The sequence below is a fragment of the Orcinus orca genome, chromosome 4 (assembly GCF_937001465.1).
Source record: "Orcinus orca chromosome 4, mOrcOrc1.1, whole genome shotgun sequence".
Classification (NCBI taxonomy): Eukaryota; Metazoa; Chordata; class Mammalia; order Artiodactyla; family Delphinidae; genus Orcinus; species Orcinus orca.
The window spans coordinates 141735770-141758991 of NC_064562.1; the positions used below are offsets into that span (position 1 = coordinate 141735770).

The 23222-nt window shown below is 34.1% G+C and overlaps 1 protein-coding gene across 4 annotated transcripts in view; it reads right to left on the reverse strand.

Moving 5' to 3' along the window:
* Positions 1 to 23222, reverse strand: part of SCLT1 (sodium channel and clathrin linker 1) — a 258454-nt gene that overhangs the window by 143147 nt on the left and 92085 nt on the right. For all 4 annotated transcript variants that reach the window (XR_004480803.2, XM_049709469.1, XM_033419426.2 and 1 more), the window contains exons 6-9: positions 22748 to 22883; positions 17763 to 17885; positions 15913 to 15978; positions 11772 to 11842 (exon numbers count right to left, since the gene is read on the reverse strand). Coding sequence is in view for 3 of the 4 variants with exons in the window: in XM_049709469.1 (XP_049565426.1) it covers positions 11772 to 11842; positions 15913 to 15978; positions 17763 to 17885; positions 22748 to 22883 (396 nt within the window). In the remaining variant the exon portion in view is untranslated. The remainder of the gene's footprint in view (positions 1 to 11771; positions 11843 to 15912; positions 15979 to 17762; positions 17886 to 22747; positions 22884 to 23222) is intronic.

Here is a 23222-nt window from a genome sequence, read left to right on the forward strand (position 1 = left end):
TTATGAATTTGTTTCTGCTCTTGACCAGTAGGTTCTAGAAGTAAAGTCTCATATTCTTCTTTACGCCCCTGAAAGATTAAGTGGGAAAGATACAAACAGTTTTGAATAGGGGGTGACCAACTAACCCCTTAAATAACATTAAAGTAAAACAGTGTGAAGAGACAGGAAACTGACAGCAAAAACCTATTTTTTATCTTAAAACATGTTTTCTATGCTCAGAAAACTAGCTGCCAACACATAAGGAACTGTCTGGCAATTCTTATGACTAAGCACGTCTGCTCAGGGCCATTTCTCACATGGGATAGTTTCCAAGAGACACTATGAATCAAAACTAGTGATCCATGAATTCCAGATTTCCATAGCATTTTTATAATAAAAGACGCAATATTATTCAAATTGAAACATGAAACATCTGAGAAAAATCTGTTATCTCAGCTAAAATAAAACTATTACCTCGCAAAGGTACATATACAGTAGTCCCCATACGTTCCAAGACTCTCAGGGGATGCCTGAAACTGTAGAGCGTACTGAGCCTTATGTATACCATGTTTTTTCCTATATGTACGCATCTATGGTAAAGTTAAAATCGGGCACAAGAAGAGATTACTGACAATAACTAATAAAACAATTATAACAATATACTGTAATAAAAGTTATGTGAATGTGGTCTTTTTCTCTCTCTCTCATTGTACAGATTTAATGCCTTTTTCATCTTAACTAACACTTACCATGTACTATGGCTGTAACTTTTGCAGTCTGAGGTGCAACAGCAAAATCAGCATGAATTTCTTTCTCCTTCTTCACAATTTTACGGATAGAAGATTCTTTTTTACCATTGATCTTAGCAACCTCAGCAGAAGATTTTTTTCTTTCTTTATTAAATAGAGAGATTTCACCTCTTCATTAAAGGAAGCACTTTAAAGTTTCTCTTTGGCATATCTGAATTGCCAGCATCACTACTTGTGTGCTTTGGGGCCATTATTAAGTAAAGTAAGGGTTACTCGAACACAAGCACTGCAGTACCCTGAGTGTCAACCTGATAGCCGAGACCCCATAAGTGATGGGATATGGCCGGATACAGTGGACAAAATGATGATTCACGACTGGGCAAGATAAAGCAGGATGGCACGAGACTTCATCACACAGGACTACTAACTGGACACATATTACTGCATGGGTGAAGCAGATAAAATATAATTTTCTAAATAATGACAGTTGTGCCCCAAAAGATCAATGGCAAAATACACAAATAGAAAACCCACGTAAATTAGTTCAGCTTTGCCCCTCTGGTGAAGTGCAATTTAATTAATTAACTGACTTAATGACTCAAAAAGGTTTTCTTGAGCACTTGCCACGTATCTAGCACTGTCTTAGATGATGGCAAGGTAAAAAGGCTAAATTATGATCCATGCCTTTAAGGAGCTTAAAAACTAGCAAAGAAAGATTGATTTGCAAAGAATTAAGTAAATTAAAGTGTTAAAAATACTGTGACAGATACACGTGCAGTCTACAGCTGAGGCACAAAGGAAGGCATGTTTGGTTCTACCTGGGGAGGAAGAAACACAGATTCAGAAAATGATTTCTAGAAGACAGCACACTTCTGAACCTTGAAAGTCGAGAAGATATTTATCAGGAAAGGGTATTTTAGGCAGCCTGAACAATGTGAGCAAAGGTAGGGATTTGTGAAATAGCATGGCTTGTTTGGGAAACCAACAATAGTTCAGGAAATTGAGATGCAGAGTGACAAGATATAGAGTTAAGTCGCCAGGGGTCAGGTCGTAGAAGACTTCATGTCATGCTAGAAAATTTGGATTATATCCCATAGGCATTTTGTAGCCACTGAAGGAGACTGACATGTTCAGATTCTATTTTTGAAAGATCACTTTGATGACAGTACAAAAAAGAAGGAAGATGGAGAAGAGGTAAGCCAAATTGGAGGTTACTGCAGTAGCTCAGATGAGATGACGGATTGAGCAAAGGCAATAACAATACAATGATGCACAGGTGAAGGATCTGAGAGACATTCAGAAAGTAGAGTTGGGACAGAAAAGAATTTAGGATACCTCCTAGTTTTCTGAAGCAGAAACTGGATGATGCCATTTATAAATACAAAGGGAAGATTCAGGAGATAGAATAACAAGCTTAGTTTAGTGTTACGGACCTATCTGGGTGGAGATAACCAGGAGAACCTCAAGCTACAAAAATTTAATGGGCTCTTACCTTTAGAGATTATTGAAGCCACAAAAGTGTATGTGAGATGAAACAGGTCAAATTTAAACAATTTTGAGGCTGTCACATCATACATAAACTTATTAAAAGACTATTTCTAAATTCAGAGCACATATCTCTATAAGTTCTCAATAAATACAAAATAAATAGATCGATAAGTTATAGACTGTTTATATGAAAACAGTTATCTATGGCTGCTAATGAGATCATTCCTTAGTGGCTAAAAGTTTTTTCTAATAAATATTCTGATAATGCCACTCTGATGAGAGGATAATATGAACCCCTGTGCAAATGCTTTAGAGTCAATCTTTACAGTACATTCTTTTACAAAGGTAATATTGGTTATTCCTGAAAGATATATGCAAATGAAATCCTTTCCTTCAAAGATTTTACAAGGCAGATATGAAATCTGAGCACATATGGCTTGAAAAATATTTCCATAACTCAGCTAGATACACATTATAAACAAATATATATGACAAAAAAATCACCTGAAGAAAAACAGCATACAATCTCAGTTAAAATGAATAAATGCTCAGTATATCCACAAGAAAAGAAGAGTAAAAATCTGGCAGAATGAACCAGAGACGTCTTCCTGGAGAAGGCAAGTTTTAACCAGATTTATAAAATTATAAATTTTCTACAAAACAGAATAATGATCAAAGGCAAACAGGAAGGAACCAAAAGTTCTTCCATGAGAAACAGCAAAATGACTATTATACATAACTAGAGGGTTGGGAAGGACCAGGTGAATGAAGATTCTTTGAAACTAGGCTGACAAGTTTTCTCTGCTATGATAGGGTATCAGCAGAAACTCTCAAAAAGGAAGACGATAAAAGCTTTAATTATAAATTCACATGATTCTCATTTTTTTTTTGCACCATAACATCAGACAACAAATGAAACTAATATGTTTTCAGTTTAAGTACAAACTTAAACAAAGCTAGTGTTTAAAGAGTTTCTAATGTAGTTATTCTTGGCATGGATATATAGGGCATCTCAAAACTTAAATTCTGGTAATATCAATATGCCCATCATTCAGAATCTGTCAAACTTGAAAGCAACATCCTTTTCCCTAAAAGAAGCATCTGCTTATCCTTATGTTCCTTCAAATCTGTGGCAGGAAAAGCAAGCATAGTTTTATGTATACAACTCTGAACTGCTTAGTGTTAAGCTATGGAATACTGTCAGTAAATATTATGGCAAAGTTGCTCATGGACAATTAAACACTTAAGACATTTTAGGCTTTAGAAAACCCAAACTATCTTTGTTAATCTCCAACTTATAATCTTTAGGCCCAAATGTCCAAAAGCCAAATGACACAGTTGTCAAAAAACAATGTATCCACTCATCATTCTTTCTTTAACAATCAACATTACTGCTGTGAATACTGTCAGAAAGTCCAGCTTAGAAACTCACTAGATGAGCAATTACAAGATGCAAGTTCTAATTTGGCTCCTCTTTGAATTTGTGGTGCAACCCTGGACAAGACAATTTCTGAGACTTTGGTTCAGTTTGGTTTTCTTCCATAAATTTAGGAACTTGAACTAAATGATTAAGATAACTTTAGCCATAAAATTTCATGATTTTTCCCGTCCTTTAGCCCAATATCACCATTTTCTCTATATATAGCCTTTTATTTGCATTTTATTTTCTATTTTCATTATCATCATATCATAGATGTCGTTATGAACCAGCCTCCTTACTCATTTTCCTTCCAAAATCTCCACACCCAGACTTATCCCACATATACCATAACTCTCATATTCTCTTTTTTCTTCTACTCTTTTTTGAACCTTGAGTGCAGAGTTGAGTTAATCACAGTATTCTTTTCATAACCCCATTATCTACCCATGACCATTAGCTTTGAAAGACCTGCTCTTATTTATTTTCGTTGTTTTCCTCTTCATTCCCAATTGCTCTCTCATTCCCCTTCATTTTGTAGGTTCACATTAAAATATGATTATATCCATATACTGGTAAAACATACATTGTTATTTGCATGTATGTGTTTTTGTACTATAGATCCATATCTCTTTTTACTTTCTTAATATAAACCTTGTTTTCTAGATCTACCTATGCTGTTGTTTCTACATCTTTACATGTAAATACGTGTTTCTAAATGATGCACAGTATTCCATGGGATGCAATTACCACATTTTACTATCCATTTCCTTAGTGACAGACACCTAGGCCACCTAAAATTCCCTACTTCTACAAATAGTCTACTTGTAGACAATCACTAGACATAATCACTAACTTGAAATTAGGGCATACTATTTCTGGAAATGTTTTTATTTAATTCTTTAATAGCATATGCACTGCACACACACACTATATATATACGAATATGTGTATATATATGTACACACACATACTTTTAAATTATTTTACTATATATGACAATATGAATATATAACTATATAACTAAAACATACATATACATAATCAATACACATTATTGATTAAAACATTTGAAATGTATATGAATTGCATAATACTGCAGTCTTCTTTTGTACCTTGTTATTACACTCCACATTATATTTTTGACATTGATAACTGGGTCTGATGTAGTATCTCATTATTTAACTTGCATTTTCCTGACTGCTATGACTTCTGAAATGTTTGTTCATATCCTTTGCCCAATAGTCTATGGATTTTTATTTTTATTGATGCTTAGGTAATGTATCCTCAACACTAATACGCTGTCAGTTATGTGCATTGCAAATGTCTTCTCACAGACTGTGGGTTGCCTTTTCATTTGACTTATATTAATTTTTGTAACAGAAGTTTTACATTTTAACATACTCAAATATATCAATCTTTTCCTTTTTGGCTTGCATTTAAATTTTGATTAAGAAGTACTTCCCTAGCAAAATTTATTAAAGGGAGATTTTCAGATATTTTAAAATCTGCAAAGCTTTTGATTTTTACATTTACTTATTTAATCCATAAAACCATGTAAACGCCTAAATGTGAAAAGCAAAACTTCACACTTTTTTTTCCCATAGATAGCAACAATTCCTAACATGATTGTTTCCCTACTGATTTATAATGCCACCTCTGTCATGTACTAAACTATACATATATTCTTCCTTCTGTTCTACGTTGCCAAACTCAAGTTCTTGTAAATAACATTGCATTTTATTCTTCTATAGAATTGTTTTCATAAATGACACTTTACCATTTCATGATGTTAGGATTAGATTACCAAGTTTCTCTCTCACACACATACACACACACACTATAGGGGTTTTAATATGAACTCTATTAAGACTGATTTTAAAAATGTGGGAAGACTTATTCTCATTAGAGAATTTAATGTTCCCAACCAACTAAATTTTCCGTTTAGTTCATCTGTATAAGAGTATTTCCTTGCTGAGACTTTCCATTTCCTTGTTGGGAATGTTTTTCATTTGTTTCAAGTTTATTCATAATTTCTCATTAATGCATTTTATGATGGCTGTTTAAAATTTTTGTCACATAATTTTAACATCTCTGTCATCTAAGTGTTGGGTCTACTGATTGTCTTTTTCATTTGAATTGAGATTTTCCTGATTCTTGGCATGATGAGTGACTTTGATAGAAACCTAACAAATAAGTTTTAGATTATTTTAGTTTATCTCCTCTGATACCTTTCTTTTGGGGGAATAAGGTGCTGTCTTTTACTGCGAGGTAGAGGTAGAAGTCCAAACTCCCTACTAGGCCTTTCTAGGATGGGTACAGGTGGGTCCATAGTTTTTTTCCTTTGGTACCTGGCTAGAGTAGAGAGATTGTTCAAAGTTTTTTGTCATGCTTGGCTTCTCCTTTCCTGGTCCTTTGGCTAGAGGGAGAAAGTCTCTGTTGGCACTTTTCTTTTTTGGTCTGTGCCTTGTTGGTATTGTCACATTGCTGGCTTCTTCTGTTCCAACTCTGGGATACATGGGGCAAAAAAGCAAAAACAAAACTCAAATCAAAAAGTCAGGGGAACTGACCACAGTGTCATTCCTTGGATCCTGAGGCACCTAGCCAATCTGCTTTCTTCTCTCCACCTTTCGGTCTTCCTATGTTTGTTTTGTATTTATGTCCTGCGGTTTTAGTTGTTCTTAGCAGGAGGAACAGGCGAAAGCACTGATCCATCTTCTCACCATTGATTTTTAATAATAATGTTTACTATAACTCAACACCTAGTTAAACCATTTTTTTCTCTTTAGTTACTAAGGTTATTATTTCTAACATTTTTCAGAACATGTACACTCATAAACTACTTTGGGTATTTCACTGATATCCAGCTGGAACGAGTCTCCCTGCTTCCATGTTTTGCCTCTCTACAAGTCTATTTTCAATACGGCAGTCAGAGTGATCAATCCCATTAAAATATAAATCAGATCATGTCAATCTTCTGTTAAAACCTATTTCTATTTCATCCATAGTAAAAAATCAAAGTCCTCACAATGGCCTACAAGGCCCCATATCACCTTGTCTCCTACCGTCTGTAACATATCTGACCTTATCTCCTACTACCCTCTTCCTACTTTACTGTGTTCCAGATATACTAGCGTGAGAAACTGTAAAAGTGGTCCAAAATTCTTCCCTCTCTTATTCACATCTTTGCAACATGATGTTGAAAATCTTCCCATCAAAAGGGGTATCTTTTTCCCTATCCTTTGAATTTGGGTTGACCATGTGACTTGCTTTGCCATGAGAAATTACCAAAAATTGGGTTGGCTAAAAGGTTCGTTCAGTTTTGTCCATAAGATGGCTCTAGTAACACTTAGTTGTCTTTAACTTCATTTGAAACAATTTTATTAGATTGTGACAGCTGTCGTATCAGTGTGCATTTAAAAAAATACATCAAAATTGGTGAATTTTTGTGTAGCCGTTTTAATATTGAAGACGGAAGGAAAAAAGCAACATTTTTGGCATATTATGCTTTATTTACTTCATAAAAGGTAAAAACGGAACACAAAAAAGATTTGTGCAGTGTATGGAGAAGGTGCTGTGACTGATTGAACATGTCAAACGTGGTTAGCGAAGTTTCGTGCTGGAGATTTCTTGCTGGGCGATCCTCCACGGTCAGGTAGACCAGTTGAAGTTGATAGCGATCAAATCGAGACATTAAGTGAGAACAATCAATGTTATACCAAAATATCCAAATCAAGCGTTGAAAATCATTTGCGCCAGCTTGGTTATGTGAATCGCTTTGATGTTTGGGTTCCACATAAGTGAAAAAAACCTTGACCATATTTCCACATGCAATTCTCTACTTAAAAGTAATGAAAACGTTCCATTTTTAAAACAAATTGTGACGGGTGATAAAAAGTGGATACTGTACAATAATGTGGAATGGAAGAGATCATGGGGCAAGTGAAATGAACCACCATCAACCACACCAAAGGCCGGTCTTCATCCAAAGAAGGTGATGTTGTGTATATGGTAGGATTGGAAGGGAGTCCTATATTATAAGCTCCTTCCGGAAAACCAAACTATTAATTCCAATAAGTACTGCTCCCAGTTAGACCAACTGAAAGCATTACTCGATGAAAAGCGTCCAGAATTAGTCAACAGAAAATGTATAATCTTCCATCAAGATAATGCAAGACCGCATGTTTCTTTGACGACCAGGCAAAAAACAGTTACGGCTTGGCTGGGAAGTTCTGATTCATCCGCCATATTCGCCAGACATTGCATCTTCAGATTTCCATTTATTTCAGTCTTTACAAAATTCTCTTAATGGAATGAATTTCAATTCCCTGGAAGACTGTAAAAGACATCTGGAATAGTTCTTTGCTCAAAAAGATAAAAAGTTTTAGGAAGATGGAATTATGAAGCTGCCTGAAAAACGGCAGAAGGTAGTGGAACAAAAGGGTGAATACGTTGTTCAATAAAGTTTTGGTGAAAATGAAAAATGTGTCTTTTATTCTTATTTAAAAACCAAAGGCACTTTTTGGTCAACCCAATATGATCCAAGAGAGACTTGGAAAGTATTTGTACGTTGGGATTTGCTCTCTTGCTATTCTGGGGAATGGCCAAGTGAAGAAGTAAGATGTGCCTTGCTGACCTGGTGAAGAGACTGCCAATTGCCAGACAGGTTTATCATCTGCTGCCAACTACCAGACCATGCTGCTAGCAGACCGACCAGCTGGCTAGAGACAAATAGACAAGTTCAGTAGATATCAGCCCTACAGGCCCAGACCAGAAAGCCTGTTCTCTTCTCTCCCAAATCATAATCTAAATAAGTTATTGTTTTGAGTCACCAAGTTTTGCAATGGTTTGTTACTCAGCAATAGATAAGAGGCATCTAGCTTCCTCGCTGTTCCCCAAGCACATTTCCACCTCTGTAATGGCAAGTTCTTTACTCTAGACACTTTCCCTGTATTGCATGGATTATTTGTTCACATCCTTCAAGTCTTTGTTCAAATCTCAACCTCTTAGGGAGGCTTACTTTGAATACTCTACTAAAAATAAACTGCAACTTCACCACTGTCCCTAGCACTCCAGATCTCTCATCCTGATCTTTTGTTTTGTTTTGTTCTTCTCTAGTACTAATTGTCTCCTAACCTACTGAGATATTGTATTTATTGTCTGCTTGCTCCTGCTGGATGTAAGTTCCAAAAGGACAGAAGTCTTCAACTGTATTATACATTGATATACCCCAGGTGTAGAGCCTGGCAATAGTAGATGCTTGCTAGATATTTATTAAATAAATGGATTCAATGTTTCAGAGATGTCTGTTAGATCAAGTTGTTAATCACATAAATCACATCTTCTATATCTATCAGTCACTTAAAGAGTTAAAATCCTTACTATGATTATGGACTTGTTCTGCCATGCCTTATATTTCTGTCAGTTTATGCTTTAGGGTCTAGTGTTTTTATCATAAAACAATTTTAAAAGGAAGTTTAAAAAAATGTATAACAAAACATTCAACCAAGTTGGCCTTTCTTTTAAATGTCTTAATTAGATAAGATTCACTTTAATTTCTTTAGTAGTACTAAAATTTTATTTAATAATAACAATAAACAATAATAACATCCAAGACTAACTTGCGGCTAACTATTATGTATTTACTGTTCTAAAACTGCTCTAATTGTAATGTTCAATGAAGAAGTAGCCTTTTTCACAGTGGAAAGTGAATAAGCATTTAACTAATAAATATAGCACATCCATATAATAGTATACTATATAATGTTATGGTTGATAATATTGATATGATATATAATCTATAAGAAAAAACAATTAGGCTATTAGACAGTGTGTATATCATCCCCCCCTTTTTTAAACTAAAATACTTAAATACACAAACCTAAGTTATACATTTAAAAAGTTAATAATAGTTAACTCTAAATAATGGAATTATGAGATTTTTATTTTCCACTTAAAAAGAGTTGTATAATAAAGAATTTGTCTGGTCTTTGTCTAAGTTTCTAGGATGGAGAATATAAACCCTTGGAATTTCCCAAGTAATAGCAGTATCTTTGTTATTCATGGTAGGCACTTGGGACTACCCCTAAGTTTATGCTAATGAAATGACTCACGGTAGGCCCCATGTAATTAGAGGGTTGGAGCTTTGAGCCACGTGATATAGGCCCAACCTCCTGACTCTCAGGGAGGGAAGGAGGTCTGGAGACTAAGTTCAATCAAGTGATCAATGATTCATTCGATCAGTCATAATACTTAAAATTCAGCTTATTCATATAAGGGTTTGCTCTATGATGCAGTCATTATAAATACCATTTAATTATAATATAAATTTATTTACATTGACTATAAGTCAAATGCACATAATGAAACTCCAATAAAAACTCAGGACACTGAGGCTTAGGTGAGATTCCTGGTTAGCGAACACACTGCTGTGCCAGGATGTTGACACACCCTGATTCCACGGGCAGAGGACACAGAAGCTCTGCTTTTGGGACCTTCTTAGATCTCACCCAGTTAAGTCTCTTCTTTTGACTGGTTTTGATTTATGTCCTTTATAATAAAATTTTAATCACAAGTATGGTGCTTTCCTGAGTTTTCTGAGCCATTTTCAAGAACTATTGAGCCTGGGGGTTAGTGAGAACACCCACATTTGTATTCAATTGGTCAGAGGTATGAGTGGCCTGGGGACCCCTGAACTTGTGGCTGGCATCTGAGTGAGTGTAGTCACATTGGGGATTGTGCTCTTAACCTGTGGAGTCTGTAATAACTTACTGTCAGAATTGTAGTGCAATTTGATATATTTTCATACTATCTAAAGTATTTTTATAATGAACTTCCATTACTATTATAATTTAAAAAGCCACTTCTATTTTGAAAAAAAGAGGAAGATCTTGCAATTATATAAATCATTAGTATTTTAAATTGTAAAATCAATAACTTTGAAAGAAATAAGAAGAACTAAATAAGAGCCAACAAGTAAAAATGTCTAGGGGAAAAGAAGGTAAATTTATTAAATTAAATTTAAAAGTTCATGAAGGTAATAAGATAAAAATATGAAAACTGGTATATAAAATTTTGTAAAATAAAAAATAATTTCGTGAAATAAGTTTTCCTTCAAAACAAAGCCAATATAATGCATTTGCAGGGCAAAATACATGATGGTGGGAAAAATAAATAGCAAGGTTCATTTAACAAACAGTAACTTACAACTTTTGTAAAATATAAATTTACATTACAATTTAAAGATATTTCTACATGACAGAATCACAGCAAAAAACCTTATATGACTAAGCTTCTGAATTTTAAGTATTATGACTAAGGGGAATGAAATGTGAAAAAATGTTTTTTTTGTCATTTAGAGTTTTTCCCGTGAAGTCTATTGACGCAATGATTTTTAAACCACTGGACCATAATATAGACATACGGTATTAAGTTGCCTGGTTTTTAAAAACCGCTTATTGTCTGCCTTCTTCTCCCCTTCCCTATCTCACTTCCCCACTCCTCTCCTGGTATTACCTCTACTGGTATTACCTCTAAATAAACTGCGTGCTTTCAAACTCTTAGGGTCTGCTTATGGGAGAATACAAAGAAAGATATGTGTAGAAAAAATTTTTAAGAGGACTGATTTTCTTTCTTTCTTTCTTTTTTTTTTTTTGAGCTCTAAAATCCGTATAAACATTTATTCTGCCCCTGCCTGGGGGTGGGGAAGAGGGGATCCGGGAATTGGGGATCTGCGGGCCATTACAGACAGCCCCCGGAGGTGGGCGGGGCTCTGGTGGGAAGACAGTGTCCAGAGGCCAATGGGCCCTGGGGTGTTCAGAAGGCAAGGCCCTGGGGGCTGATGGAGGGGCTGGCTTGGTTCCCAGAAGTCCCAGGAAGAGGACGGACTTTCTTCCATAAGCACTAGTTTTGCCATCATGGAACAGCCCTTCACATATATGTATTACAGTTGTTGCCTGACTGATGGTCTTGATCTCAGTTTCTTCTTGTCCCAAAAGATCACGCACACAAGAAGCTACTGACAGCAGCTTAAAAGGGAGGAAATAATAAAAACACTCACGGGAAAAATTATGACACCAGTGCTTCCCCTGAAGAAAAGTAATTATTAATAAAATAACAAAAATCATTTTTGAAAATACCTAAGTTGTTTTCGGAGTTGCTCGATTTCCACATTTTGTTCAGTTACTGTTTTCAAAAAGTGTTGATTAGTCTGCCAAAAGAAAAAAAATAGAAACATTCAGTATCAGAACATTTAAAACTGTATCTTTAAAGACTAACTACAGGGTATATGAGTAGAAAAAAATGAAATGAAGTCATGATAATAATTAGATTTTTTTAATGATAAAATATAACCCTGGCCATCTTTCCGTGCCTTCACTACTTCAGTGGACACCTGCTTCACTTCAAACTACCTGCATTTGCATTTCTGTGTCCTCTGGCTTTTTCTGGCCTTCTGAGCCTCCTTTGCTCACCAAACTATGCAGAAGGCTATATAGGTGGTGTAGAATTCATGCCCCCAGCCTGTTCTGTAAGAGCCCCAAAACAATGACCGAATGGAATTGGTGGGTAAAAATCCCCAACTCCCATGCCCCGTGGTGGAATAACTGAGGCTGTTTCTTTACTGGCTTCTACAGTTCAGCAGTGGGATTAAGTTTCAGTTACCCACAGTGTTAATTTGCTTGATTGTTAAAAACCTGTTATTGGCTACCTTCTCTTCCCTTCCTAGTCTTGTTTCTCCACTCCCCTACTGGTTTTTCATGGTATTATCTCCCAAGTAAATGACATGCTCTGGAACCCTTTCCTCAGGGTCTGCTAATGCTAAAGTAAGTTATGAAGCAGTCTTCCAAATGTAGAATAAAATTTTCTAAGGGAATTGATTATCTTCTCTAAGTGCTGGTTTTACCCCAACTTCATATTTTTAATACACTTTTCTATTTCCCTCTACTTGGGATGTCCTCATTCAGCCAGCATTCATCCCTGCATAACCTGTGTGGTCACTCTAAGGCAAAACTGATTGCTTCCTTTCTGCATTTTGATAAAACTTTACATATACTTTTACAATGCACAGTGCACCGTACTTAAGTACTATGTTTAAAGTCTACGTATATTCCTGGCTACAACATGTGCCTGTTTTCGAAGACCAGCTGCACCCAGAACTCCCAGCATCTAGCACATGATTCAGTATATTCAAGCACTTATACCTTTGAGGAATGAATGAGTGAATGAATGAATGCCTTAACTGAGACATGAAAGAGAGTCTGAGGACTGCATCTTTATCTTTATCTCGGGAAGTAAACTACTCCAGAACAGAATTTAGTATTCAATTCACAGACCACAATTTAAGAGACCAATTATGGCATGCAGACAAAGAGGGATACAATAATGAAAGGTAGGTAAATTACACCACACCAGAAAAGTTAAAACAAAACAAAAAACTGTAACACTGGGCATGAGTTACAACAGACATATGATTATATGCAAATAATTGAAGGGTTGACTTAAAAAAGAATTGAGCTTGTTCTATGTTACTCCCAAAGATAAAACCATATGTCAGTGGGAGGAAGCCTGGTAAGAGATTTTAGCTTTCTAATAATCAGAGTTCAAAGGAACAGGCTCTTTGGGGAAATGACAAGATCTCTTACAGGAGATATTCAAAGCAGAGGCTAGAGGATCATCTAAACTGTAAAGCATTTTATAGAAGGATGCCTATATCACTTGAGGGAAAGGATGATCTTTAATATCATTTCAAATTCTCCTGTAAAGCTATCTCAACGACTTCAGACCAAATTGATTCCCTTTTATAATGTTTATAATGTACCATTCATGTTTTACTATATATAGTCCTGGAACTGACATAATTAATGCTTGTGTTTTTTATTATTTGGGAGCACCTTAAAGGTAGATTATGTAGAGTAATTAGCAGAAGTATAAATTAGAATCGTGAATTTTAAGAAGCTGGTGTTGGGAACAAACACACATAACTTGCTAGCAAGCCTAGTAAGAGCTCAACAACTGCATCTGAATATGGCTTTATGATGCTCTGTATTTACGATCACAAAAAAATGACATACTATACCTATACTATAGAATCTGGAGATTCATAAAGGTTCAGAGAATCCCTTTCAATCATCTATCTTAGCGCCTTATTCACTGATTATTTCATATGTCATTTCTGTTTTTCCAACTAGACAGGGGCTTTGTGGATAGATGCACATTTCTTTTGCAACTAGAGAAACTATAGCAGTAGAAGGAGCTTAGTATGCAATTAACAAATATTTTTGAGTTACTTTATAGAGATGAGTAAGTCTCAAGAAAAATATGATTTCAGTAAAGGGAATTTCTAGGAAATGTAAACTCTTATTGCATCTACAGTAAAAATAAATAAATATAAACTTGTATTTTTAGGTACCATTCGGGTCAGGGCATTTTACCTTCTGCATGTCACTAAAGTACATTGGTTATAAAAGATTTTATTTATTTGTTATATACTCATCAATTTATTGTACATCTATAGGAGCCTATTCATTTCATGAGTTTATTCATGTAATCAGAAAACTTTTTAATGGAAATTATTTGATTTTGACTCAAACTTGCTCCTATGACCATGCTCTGAATGCTCTTTGAGACTTTACAAAATCTTTACTATCACTTAAACCTCCTTTACACTTAATAGAGTCATGTTTAATACCTTAACGATTGATACATTAAGAAAAACTCAAGTCTTAAAAATTTCTCTTAGCCAATTTCCTCTATTTTAACAACCAGGGTAGTCTTTTCTTTGCTCTTTATAACACAATGCTTAATCCAACTTGCCACTTTCTTATCACTTTTATTGTATCCATAGCTTATTATTCTTAGTTTTGGCCTAAAACTATGAATGCCTTAGAAATTTTTAAAGTATGTCCTGTAAATATTCAAATATGTTTTTCTATGACTTACATCAGAATGATTTGGGGCTGTATATAATAAAGTATGGGCCCTGTGGTACAAAATACCAAAGGATTATGTAATCTGCACAATTCTAGGAAATACTGAAAAAAAGAATAAACAAATGTTATGGTAGGTTAAACTATTAATGCCATGTAGAAACAGGATTTCTTTTTTTTTTTTTTTTTGCGGTACACGGGCCTCTCACTGTTGTGGCCTCTCCCGTTGCGGAGCACAGGCTCTGGACGCGCAGGCTCAGCGGCCATGGCTCACGGGCCCAGCCGCTCCGCGGCATGTGGGATCTTCCCGGACCAGGGCACGAACCCGCGTCCCCTGCATCTACAGGCAGACTCTCAACCACTGCACCACCAGGGAAGCCCAGGATTTCTTAATTATGGAAATCAGTCATCATTATGGAAATCAGTCATCATTGGAGTACTTTAATACTATTTTAAAACTCTAAGAAGTATATTATCAAAAATTATAAGTGATTAGAAATTCCAAATGTTAACATAAGTAAAATAGAGAGAAATTTATTTCATAATTTTTTACATGGTTAAAGGAGAAAGTTTTTTTAAGTACGATAAAATTGGATAAACTTACCTTTGATGGCACAACTCCACTCTTAAACAAAGACATTTTTATTAGGTACTGCCCTGCTAATTCTGAATTAGCAGGGAAACTAAGCAAAATGAAGAAAGGAAAGAGAGGAAATTACCTGGGATGTCATAATCCTATTATTCAACAATGAGGTGAAATAAAATTCCAAGAAGGAAAGGAAGAGAATAAGAAAATAAAAGTGAGAGGTGGGGAGAAAGATAAAGAGCAGAGCTGGGAAGGCTAATTTTATTTCTTTTGGGAAAAAATTAAAGGGAAATTTAGGTGTAGCAATTTAGGTGAGTGGTGGTCAATCAACTAACAAATGATTCTTAGTGTTCTATTGTTTTTAAGGATTCGGGTTACCATTTGTCTAAAAGTTCCACCATTCTTAGTGTATACCTAACTATGTTCTAGATGAAATACTAAGAACAAAGCATGAGTCCTACTCTTGAGGAGCTCACAGTCGAGATTACTCTCAGGAAATCTTACCAAGGACTCTTAAGAGTATTTTCAGATTAGGATATATTTCAGATAGATGTTAGCTTTAAATCTCTGGAAACCAGCGTGAACCCTCATGTCATGCTGCTGAATGTGAAAGAAAAAGACAGATAAAAAGAAAAGAATACTGCTTACCTATTTTAATTTCAAGTATTTTTTTCTTGTTGATTTGCCTTAGCAAAAATAAACATTATTACTTATAGTGACAATTTCTAGTTTATATAACAAGTGCATTAAATGGATATTTTCACTTACCATTTCTGTGGTCTCATTAGTTACATGAAGTTGCTTGGTCAGTTGTTGAAAATTGGTCAGCTGATCCTGTAGTAGGAAGAGGGAATACATAAATAGCATTTTGTTTGCAACCCATATTTAAAATTAAACTAAAATCAAGGCTAAAATCATTATGCCTAAATCTAGATGACATCAATTGTATTTCTTCTCACAAGTACTGTGTGAATTAACAGTTGAAGAAATAAAAAGATAAAAATTTTTTAATGATTACAAAATTAAATAAGGTGGCAATGTGGAAACTAATGTAGCTATTTATGTTTTATGTGAAATCATTATTTCTAGAAATCAATCCATTAGTAGATAGATATGCTAGAGAGACCTTACCCAATATTGACAAACAATATTCAAACCTATTCAAAACCTACAGTACAAACCACAGCACAGGAGTTATTGTGCCTTTCCTCCTTCTTTAAAATTCTCATGGCTTGAATGCCCCACAAGTTTTAAATTTTTTGATTATCTGTTATGATCGGATTAAACATCATATGTCAGATGACAGAATTCAAGATTGATGGATAACTAGGGAAATAAGGACAGAATATTATTTGTTAAGTCGTATACAAAAACAAACAAACAAACACAAAAAAACCCTAACTGCAGCGACTTCCCTGGTGGTCCAGGGGTTAAGAATCCGCCTTCCAATACAGGGGACATGGGTTCAATCCCTGGTCGGGGAACTAAGACCCCACTTGCTGAGAGGTGCAGCCAAAGAAAAAAAAGGAAAGAAAAAAACCCTAATTGCAAAGCTATAGCATAAGAATGATCTTATTCAAGCGGAAAAAAATTCCCTAAACCCAATGGCTTAGTTGATTAACCTAATGAAAAAACAGCCTTAAAAGAACAAACTTATATTAGAAATGGTTTCCAGATCTCAGAGGTAAGTGTTACGGCACAGACTACATGTGGATTATTTTCAAACCAGGGCATGTATAGAAAAATCATTTTGTAAACTGCAAAGCATCATTAAGTATTATTATGACTTCTTTAGGTAGAAATTCCTAGTTACAGTGATAATAATAGGAACAGTCATAAACTGGAATTTGAAAAGTCTATAAATGAGAGTTGAAGAGAGGCATGATAACCAGTATATTTAGACAGCTGCCTTCTCAAAAATCCACAGGAAAGGAATCAGAATTGGAATTTCTCCATAGATTTCAAAGTACCTAGCAGAAAAAGAATCAATGAAAAGATAAGGGAGGTAGATTTTCCAATGGAATGGATGGTCTTGTGAGATAGTACGTTCTTGTCAACAGAGGTATAAAGCAAAAGCTATATGTTCACTTTAAAAGAATATAAAATGATTCTTGCTTTGGATAGAAAGAAGTCCTTAATAACCATTAAGAGCCTTCCTATTGTAAAATCCTATTCTGCTTAATTTATGTTAGACAAACTTCACATTTTAGTGAAAGGTCACATTTAAGGTTGTTAACATTTTCATTTCACAAGTGTTGTCATCACATTTGAGCAGGCTTCTTCACTGTCCATGGTCTAATGATTAGTCTTTGTCTTTTTTAACCAGGTAAAAAAATCAAGAATATAAAAGTTTTGGAGATCCATTTACACATAATAATCTTAGAGCTGCTTATTAGCACTAAATACAGCTATCGTTGCTAATCACATTATAAAACCCTATGCACACTAGGCACAGTTTTGATTATCTTATGTGTTCAAAAGATTTCTAACCACTGAAGATCAATTTACTGCCAACATAAATAACGCGGTAGAGACTTAGGCGTTCTTCTCCAAAACTCAGTTTCTCCAGAATGCAACTTCTTACTGATATACAAGAAAACCATGAAATCCAAGATTACCTTTTGTTTTTGACTTTCAACTACATGAATCTGGGCCTCAGTCATATGTTCCTGGTAAAGTTTCTGTAGTCTGTCCAGCTCCTGAGAAACAGTCTGCCAGAGTTCTACAGCCTGAGTTTTTTCCTATAAAAGAAAAACATTTCAGAACTCATTAAATTATTAGCAGGCTACTGCATAGTACAAATAAATCATATTCTTTTACAGAATGAGTTCTTGTATATAAAGCCACAAAATAAAAATAGAACTTGTCTAAGATCGTATAGTTGAAATATTTTTGATGATATAAAGTTGTAAATAAAATTCCCTGGTGGCACAGTGGTTAAGAATCTGCCTGCCAATGCAGGTGACGCGGGTTTGAGACCTGGTCCGGGAAGTTCCCACATGCCACGGAGCAACTAAGCCCATGCGCCACAACTACTGAGCCTGCGCTCTAGAGCCCACGAGCCAAAACTACTGAAGCCCGTGCACCTGGAGCCCGTGCTCCGCAATGGGAGAGGCCACTGCAATGAGAAGCCCACGCACCACAACGATGAGTAGCCCCCGCTCGCTGCAACTAGAGAAAGCCCGTGTGCAGCAATGAAGACCCAACGCAGACAAAAATTAATAAATTAATTTAAAAAATTATTTAGAGAATAAACCTAAAGATGAAAATTCCTTTGAAATTTTCTTTTTATTCAGATTTAATAGCTAAAATTAAAACCCTTCAATCACTTTCTTGTTCCAGAAAGTGTAAGCCATAGAAATTACTGATGAAAACTGTCCCTGGTAAAGTACAAGAGGTTTTTTTCTGACTGCTAAAGTAATAAATGTTTATCATAGAAAATTAGGAAAGTACAGAAAAATAGAGAAGAAAATAAAATTACCTAATATTTTTTAGCACCTGATAATAAATACTGCTAACATCTGGATATAAACATCTTTATGAATGTAGTCTTGTTTGGATGTAGTCTTGTTTATAAATGTGATTTGGGGGGGAGAATTCTGTATTTATTTTCTTTAAAAAAACTGGGAAACACATAGTGTGCTGTTTGTATTGTCTATTTTTCACCTGGAATTTTATAATGAGAATTTTTTCAGGTCATTAACTATTCTTTCAATATAGTAATTCTCAAAAGTGATATGGGGACCCTTGAAGAAAAAATTTTGTTCATAATAATATGAAGACATTATTTGCCTTTTTCACTCTCATCCTCTCATGAGTGTACAGTACAGTTTTCCAAAGTTTATATGATGTACTGTTGTCATTGCTCTGATGGCTACCAAAATGCACTCTTATGCTCCCATTTGTTTCTAAAAATGTCTTAGTTTTAATTAGTAATATGATAAATACCCCACACAAAAAAACCCTCTTTGGAGTCCTCAATAATTTTTAAGCATACTGAAGTGGGGTCCTGAAACCAAAACGGTTGAGAAACTTTAAGCTAGCAATATAAAAAGCATTATTCTCTTTTTTTCTTTTTTGCATGTACTTTTTAAAAATTGAAGTATAGTTACCTCAGCAAGCTTTTGACAGAATCAAGAAGAAACCTTCGTCTCTTTGTCCCTAAAGCCCAAGCTTTTAAATCCCAGGTCAGAGCTAATTCTCTCAGTTTTAGTAAGTAGGTAAGAAGGTGTAGTGAAAAGATATGCATTTTTGGAACAAAATGAGTATACATTTCAAATAAATATACACTTATAAGCTTTAAGGAAACTATTTCTGAGGCATAACATGCATTCAGAAACACACAAATCATAAATTTGTACAGTGAGTGCACCCATGTAACCAGCACCCAGTTCAAGAAAGAGAACATGATTACCAGCAGCCAGAAGCCAGTTGCCCCTTTCTTATAGATACTACAATCCTCCCAAAATAACCTTTATCCTGACTTTTAAAATTATTGATTAGTTTTGCCTAAAATGTACGTAGTTTAAAAATACGTAGACAAAAGCAGAATCTGGAGCCAGAATTTGGGTTGGATTTCTAATTCTGGCTGAATGACCCTGTACAATTCATTTTATTTCCTTAAGACTGCTTTCTTTTCAATAGAATAGTCATAAAAATGCCTCATAACTCAAAAGACTGCAGTTTCCCAAACGTGCCTGATGGTAAGAGTCATCTGGACTACGAAGAAAGCCCAGATTCTCCTAAGCCAGTGGTTCTCAAAGGACTAGCATCAATACCTTAGAACCTTTGAGAAATGTAAATTACTGAGCCATATCCTAGACTTCTTGAATCAAAAACCTGGGGGAGGGGGTGACAATCTTTATTTCAGTAAGCCCTCGGGTGATTACGATACACACCAAAATTTGAGAACCACTGTACTACTGTATAACGCATCATTTGGAAAAAACACAATGTAAGTGATTCCACATTTTTAGGTTTTTAAACTACTTCCAATTTTTCACTATCAAAACATTACTATAATGAATATATTTATTCATATATTTTTATATACTGTTTCTTAGGACAGATTCCTAGAATCTATGTGATGTCACCATCTAATTAATTGGTTAAAGGATATGAACATTTCTAGGGCTCTTACTGCCAAACTGCCCTCCAGAAAGATTTTTACAAATCACACTATTATAGGAGAGCAAAATACTCCAAACTAAAAATATTTAATTAGGTACTTGATATTGTACTAGTGCTACTGGCTCCCAAAGCAACTATACTTGTGATATACAGAACCTTTTGCACCTAATTTTAATTCTGCTTTATCATGCTGTTTAGTAATAATAATGATAAAGATGATAAAAATAATAGGTAGATTTATGAACTCACACATGTGCTAGGCATTACCCTATGTGCTTAACGGGGATTCAAAATTTTAATTACCATAAGAACTCCATAAAATAAGAATTATTATAATCTCCATTTATAAATGAAGAAGGTGAAGCACAAAGAAGTTTCCCAAGATCATAGAGCTACAAAGTAGAATGGGGACCAAACTCAAGAAGTTTGGCCAAACTTTTCTTCCAAAAGCTTGTGTGTTTCACAAAAGTAGGAGCCAACATTCTGCACTGTATATGATAAATACTAAGCACAGTGCCTCATATATAATAGACACCGAATAAATATCTGTGGAATGGATGAAGGTATTTGAATCTTCTGTTAAATTCTCTAGACTTATTACTTTAATAAAGCATAATATAATAAAGAATTCTCCCTCTTTCTCTCAATTTTCTACTATAAATTATATTTTATTGAGTTTTAAATTTATTCAGTTTAGATTCACCTAATCTTCACGCATGACACAAAGGGCTTTCAATCTATTGATGGATACCAAAACAATTGTATATGTTTTACTAGAACTTAATAATAAATTTAATGAACATGTATGAATAAGTAATAAGCAGAATTAACATCTGACATTACTATTTTATGGATTTCTTAACATTTTTCTATTATTCATACTTTATAAAAATGCCAAAACTCTCACTCAGTTAAAATTCCATACTTAATATACAAAATATATTGCAGATATTGTGGCAAAATTTGTTTTTAACAAATCTCCTTTTTCATTTTTGACTGGTCAAACTTGTACCTCACCAAAGCTTCTGTGAAGTAATGATCCAAAATGTAGCAAAAAGGTAGGACCCCATCTTCAGAAAAATAATATGTACCAAGTAAGATGGAGATGGAGAAAGGCAAAGACAGGAGAAGATAGGAGGAGAAAGAGGTGAGAAAAGAGAGAACAAGTGTGGTTTAAAAAAAAAAGAACAAAATTTAGCAATACAAATTATAGCAACAACAACAAAAAGAAATTATAGCAACAAAAGTACTACAGGGAGATGCTTTTAAGACATAAGATTTGTAGTTTCAAAAAAAGAAAACAAAACAAAAAATGAACCCTATCTAGTTTTGCACTCTTTTTTCTTTTTATAAATTAAAAAAGATTTTGGATTTATTGAGGTATGACTGACAAATAATCATTGTCTATACTGAAGGTGTACTTTTACATATGGTCTGTCACAATATTTTTAAAGAGTAATAAGAAATGCATATTCTGCCACAGCTTTCAAAGGACATATTTAATACCTTGTTAGAAAGCATTTATAAGTTTACATTAATTTTCATTTATTTATATGTCAACATTAATAAATCCTTTCTGAAATACTAGTCTAGAACAGAGTAAAGAACATGCTTTTCTCATTATTTTTGCCTCTATTATTTTTCAAATTCCTTCCCTTTACACATTAAAAAGAGTTCAGTGCTACGTAATGCTCCTTATCAAGGTAGATACAACCTATCCGATTAACTTAAAATATCACTTTCAAAAGCAAAGAATTCCAAAACCAAATTTACAAGGAATAAAAAAAATGACTTTTCATAGATAACTATAAAATCAAAATTGTAATAAAGTATTTCTAATCCCCATTTATAAAATGAAGAAACTGAGGCACACAGGAAGGTAGAAGAATGGGATTAAAATCCATAAAAGATATGAGATACCTAGAATGCAAAATTGTAAATTAAAATAAAATTCCCTTACATATAACCAAAAAAATTGTGGTGCTGAAGACAGGATATATACAATATAGCTTCCCAAATATTTCAATTACCATGAAGGAGGAAAAAAGGAGAAAAAGTATAATTCTAAAAGAAGCATAACTTTAGAAAAATATAATTCTATAATCTTTGAAAATTGAAGAAAACAGTATCAAAAGAAAACACAGGAAAATGAAAAATGTAAATTTAGGCAAGTGGATAATTGATTCTTTTCTTTAAAAATTTTCTTTGGCATTAAAATATTTTATAACACTTAAAAATCATGCCAAAAGAATTATGATTCAGTTAAAATATATACATGGCAACTACATTTATAACATACAGGGAGGGCACATATTATAAGCTTTGTTACCTGTTAACTATTTTGCAAACTGTAAAAAATCATTATGCTAACAATTTCAATATTCTGTTATTATCATTCATAAATAATGATTGACTATAGATTTTTTAGAAACTCTGTTTATTTAGGATATAATTCAATACATATATCACTCACTTGATTGGCCAGTTGTAGCTGTTCTTGAAGATTCCTGACTGTTTCATCATCTGTACATATCTCATTTCCCATCTCTGTGCCAAAGGGAATGGCTTCCAATTGCTTTTCAACAGCATCTTTTAATTCACTGTGCAACCTTTGGAACAAACAGTTAACAATAATCTAATTTTGGTAATAGTAATTACTGTTTCAGGTCAACTAAATAAACATTTGGGTCAAAAAATCACTATTTACACAAAAATCATTTTTAAGTCAACCTCTAAATTTAGAAGTGTTTTAAAACCATTAAATAATGTGCTATAAGAAAAAATATATCACGATTGTGAATGAATTAAATTTGTCATAATTAATTCAAACATACATAATTGTTTGTCCTAGGAAGATTTTAATTTTTTAAAGAGGTAAAATTCTGAAATTATACCTTATTAATTGACAAGTCATTCATAAAAAAATTTTAAATATGATAATTTCATCT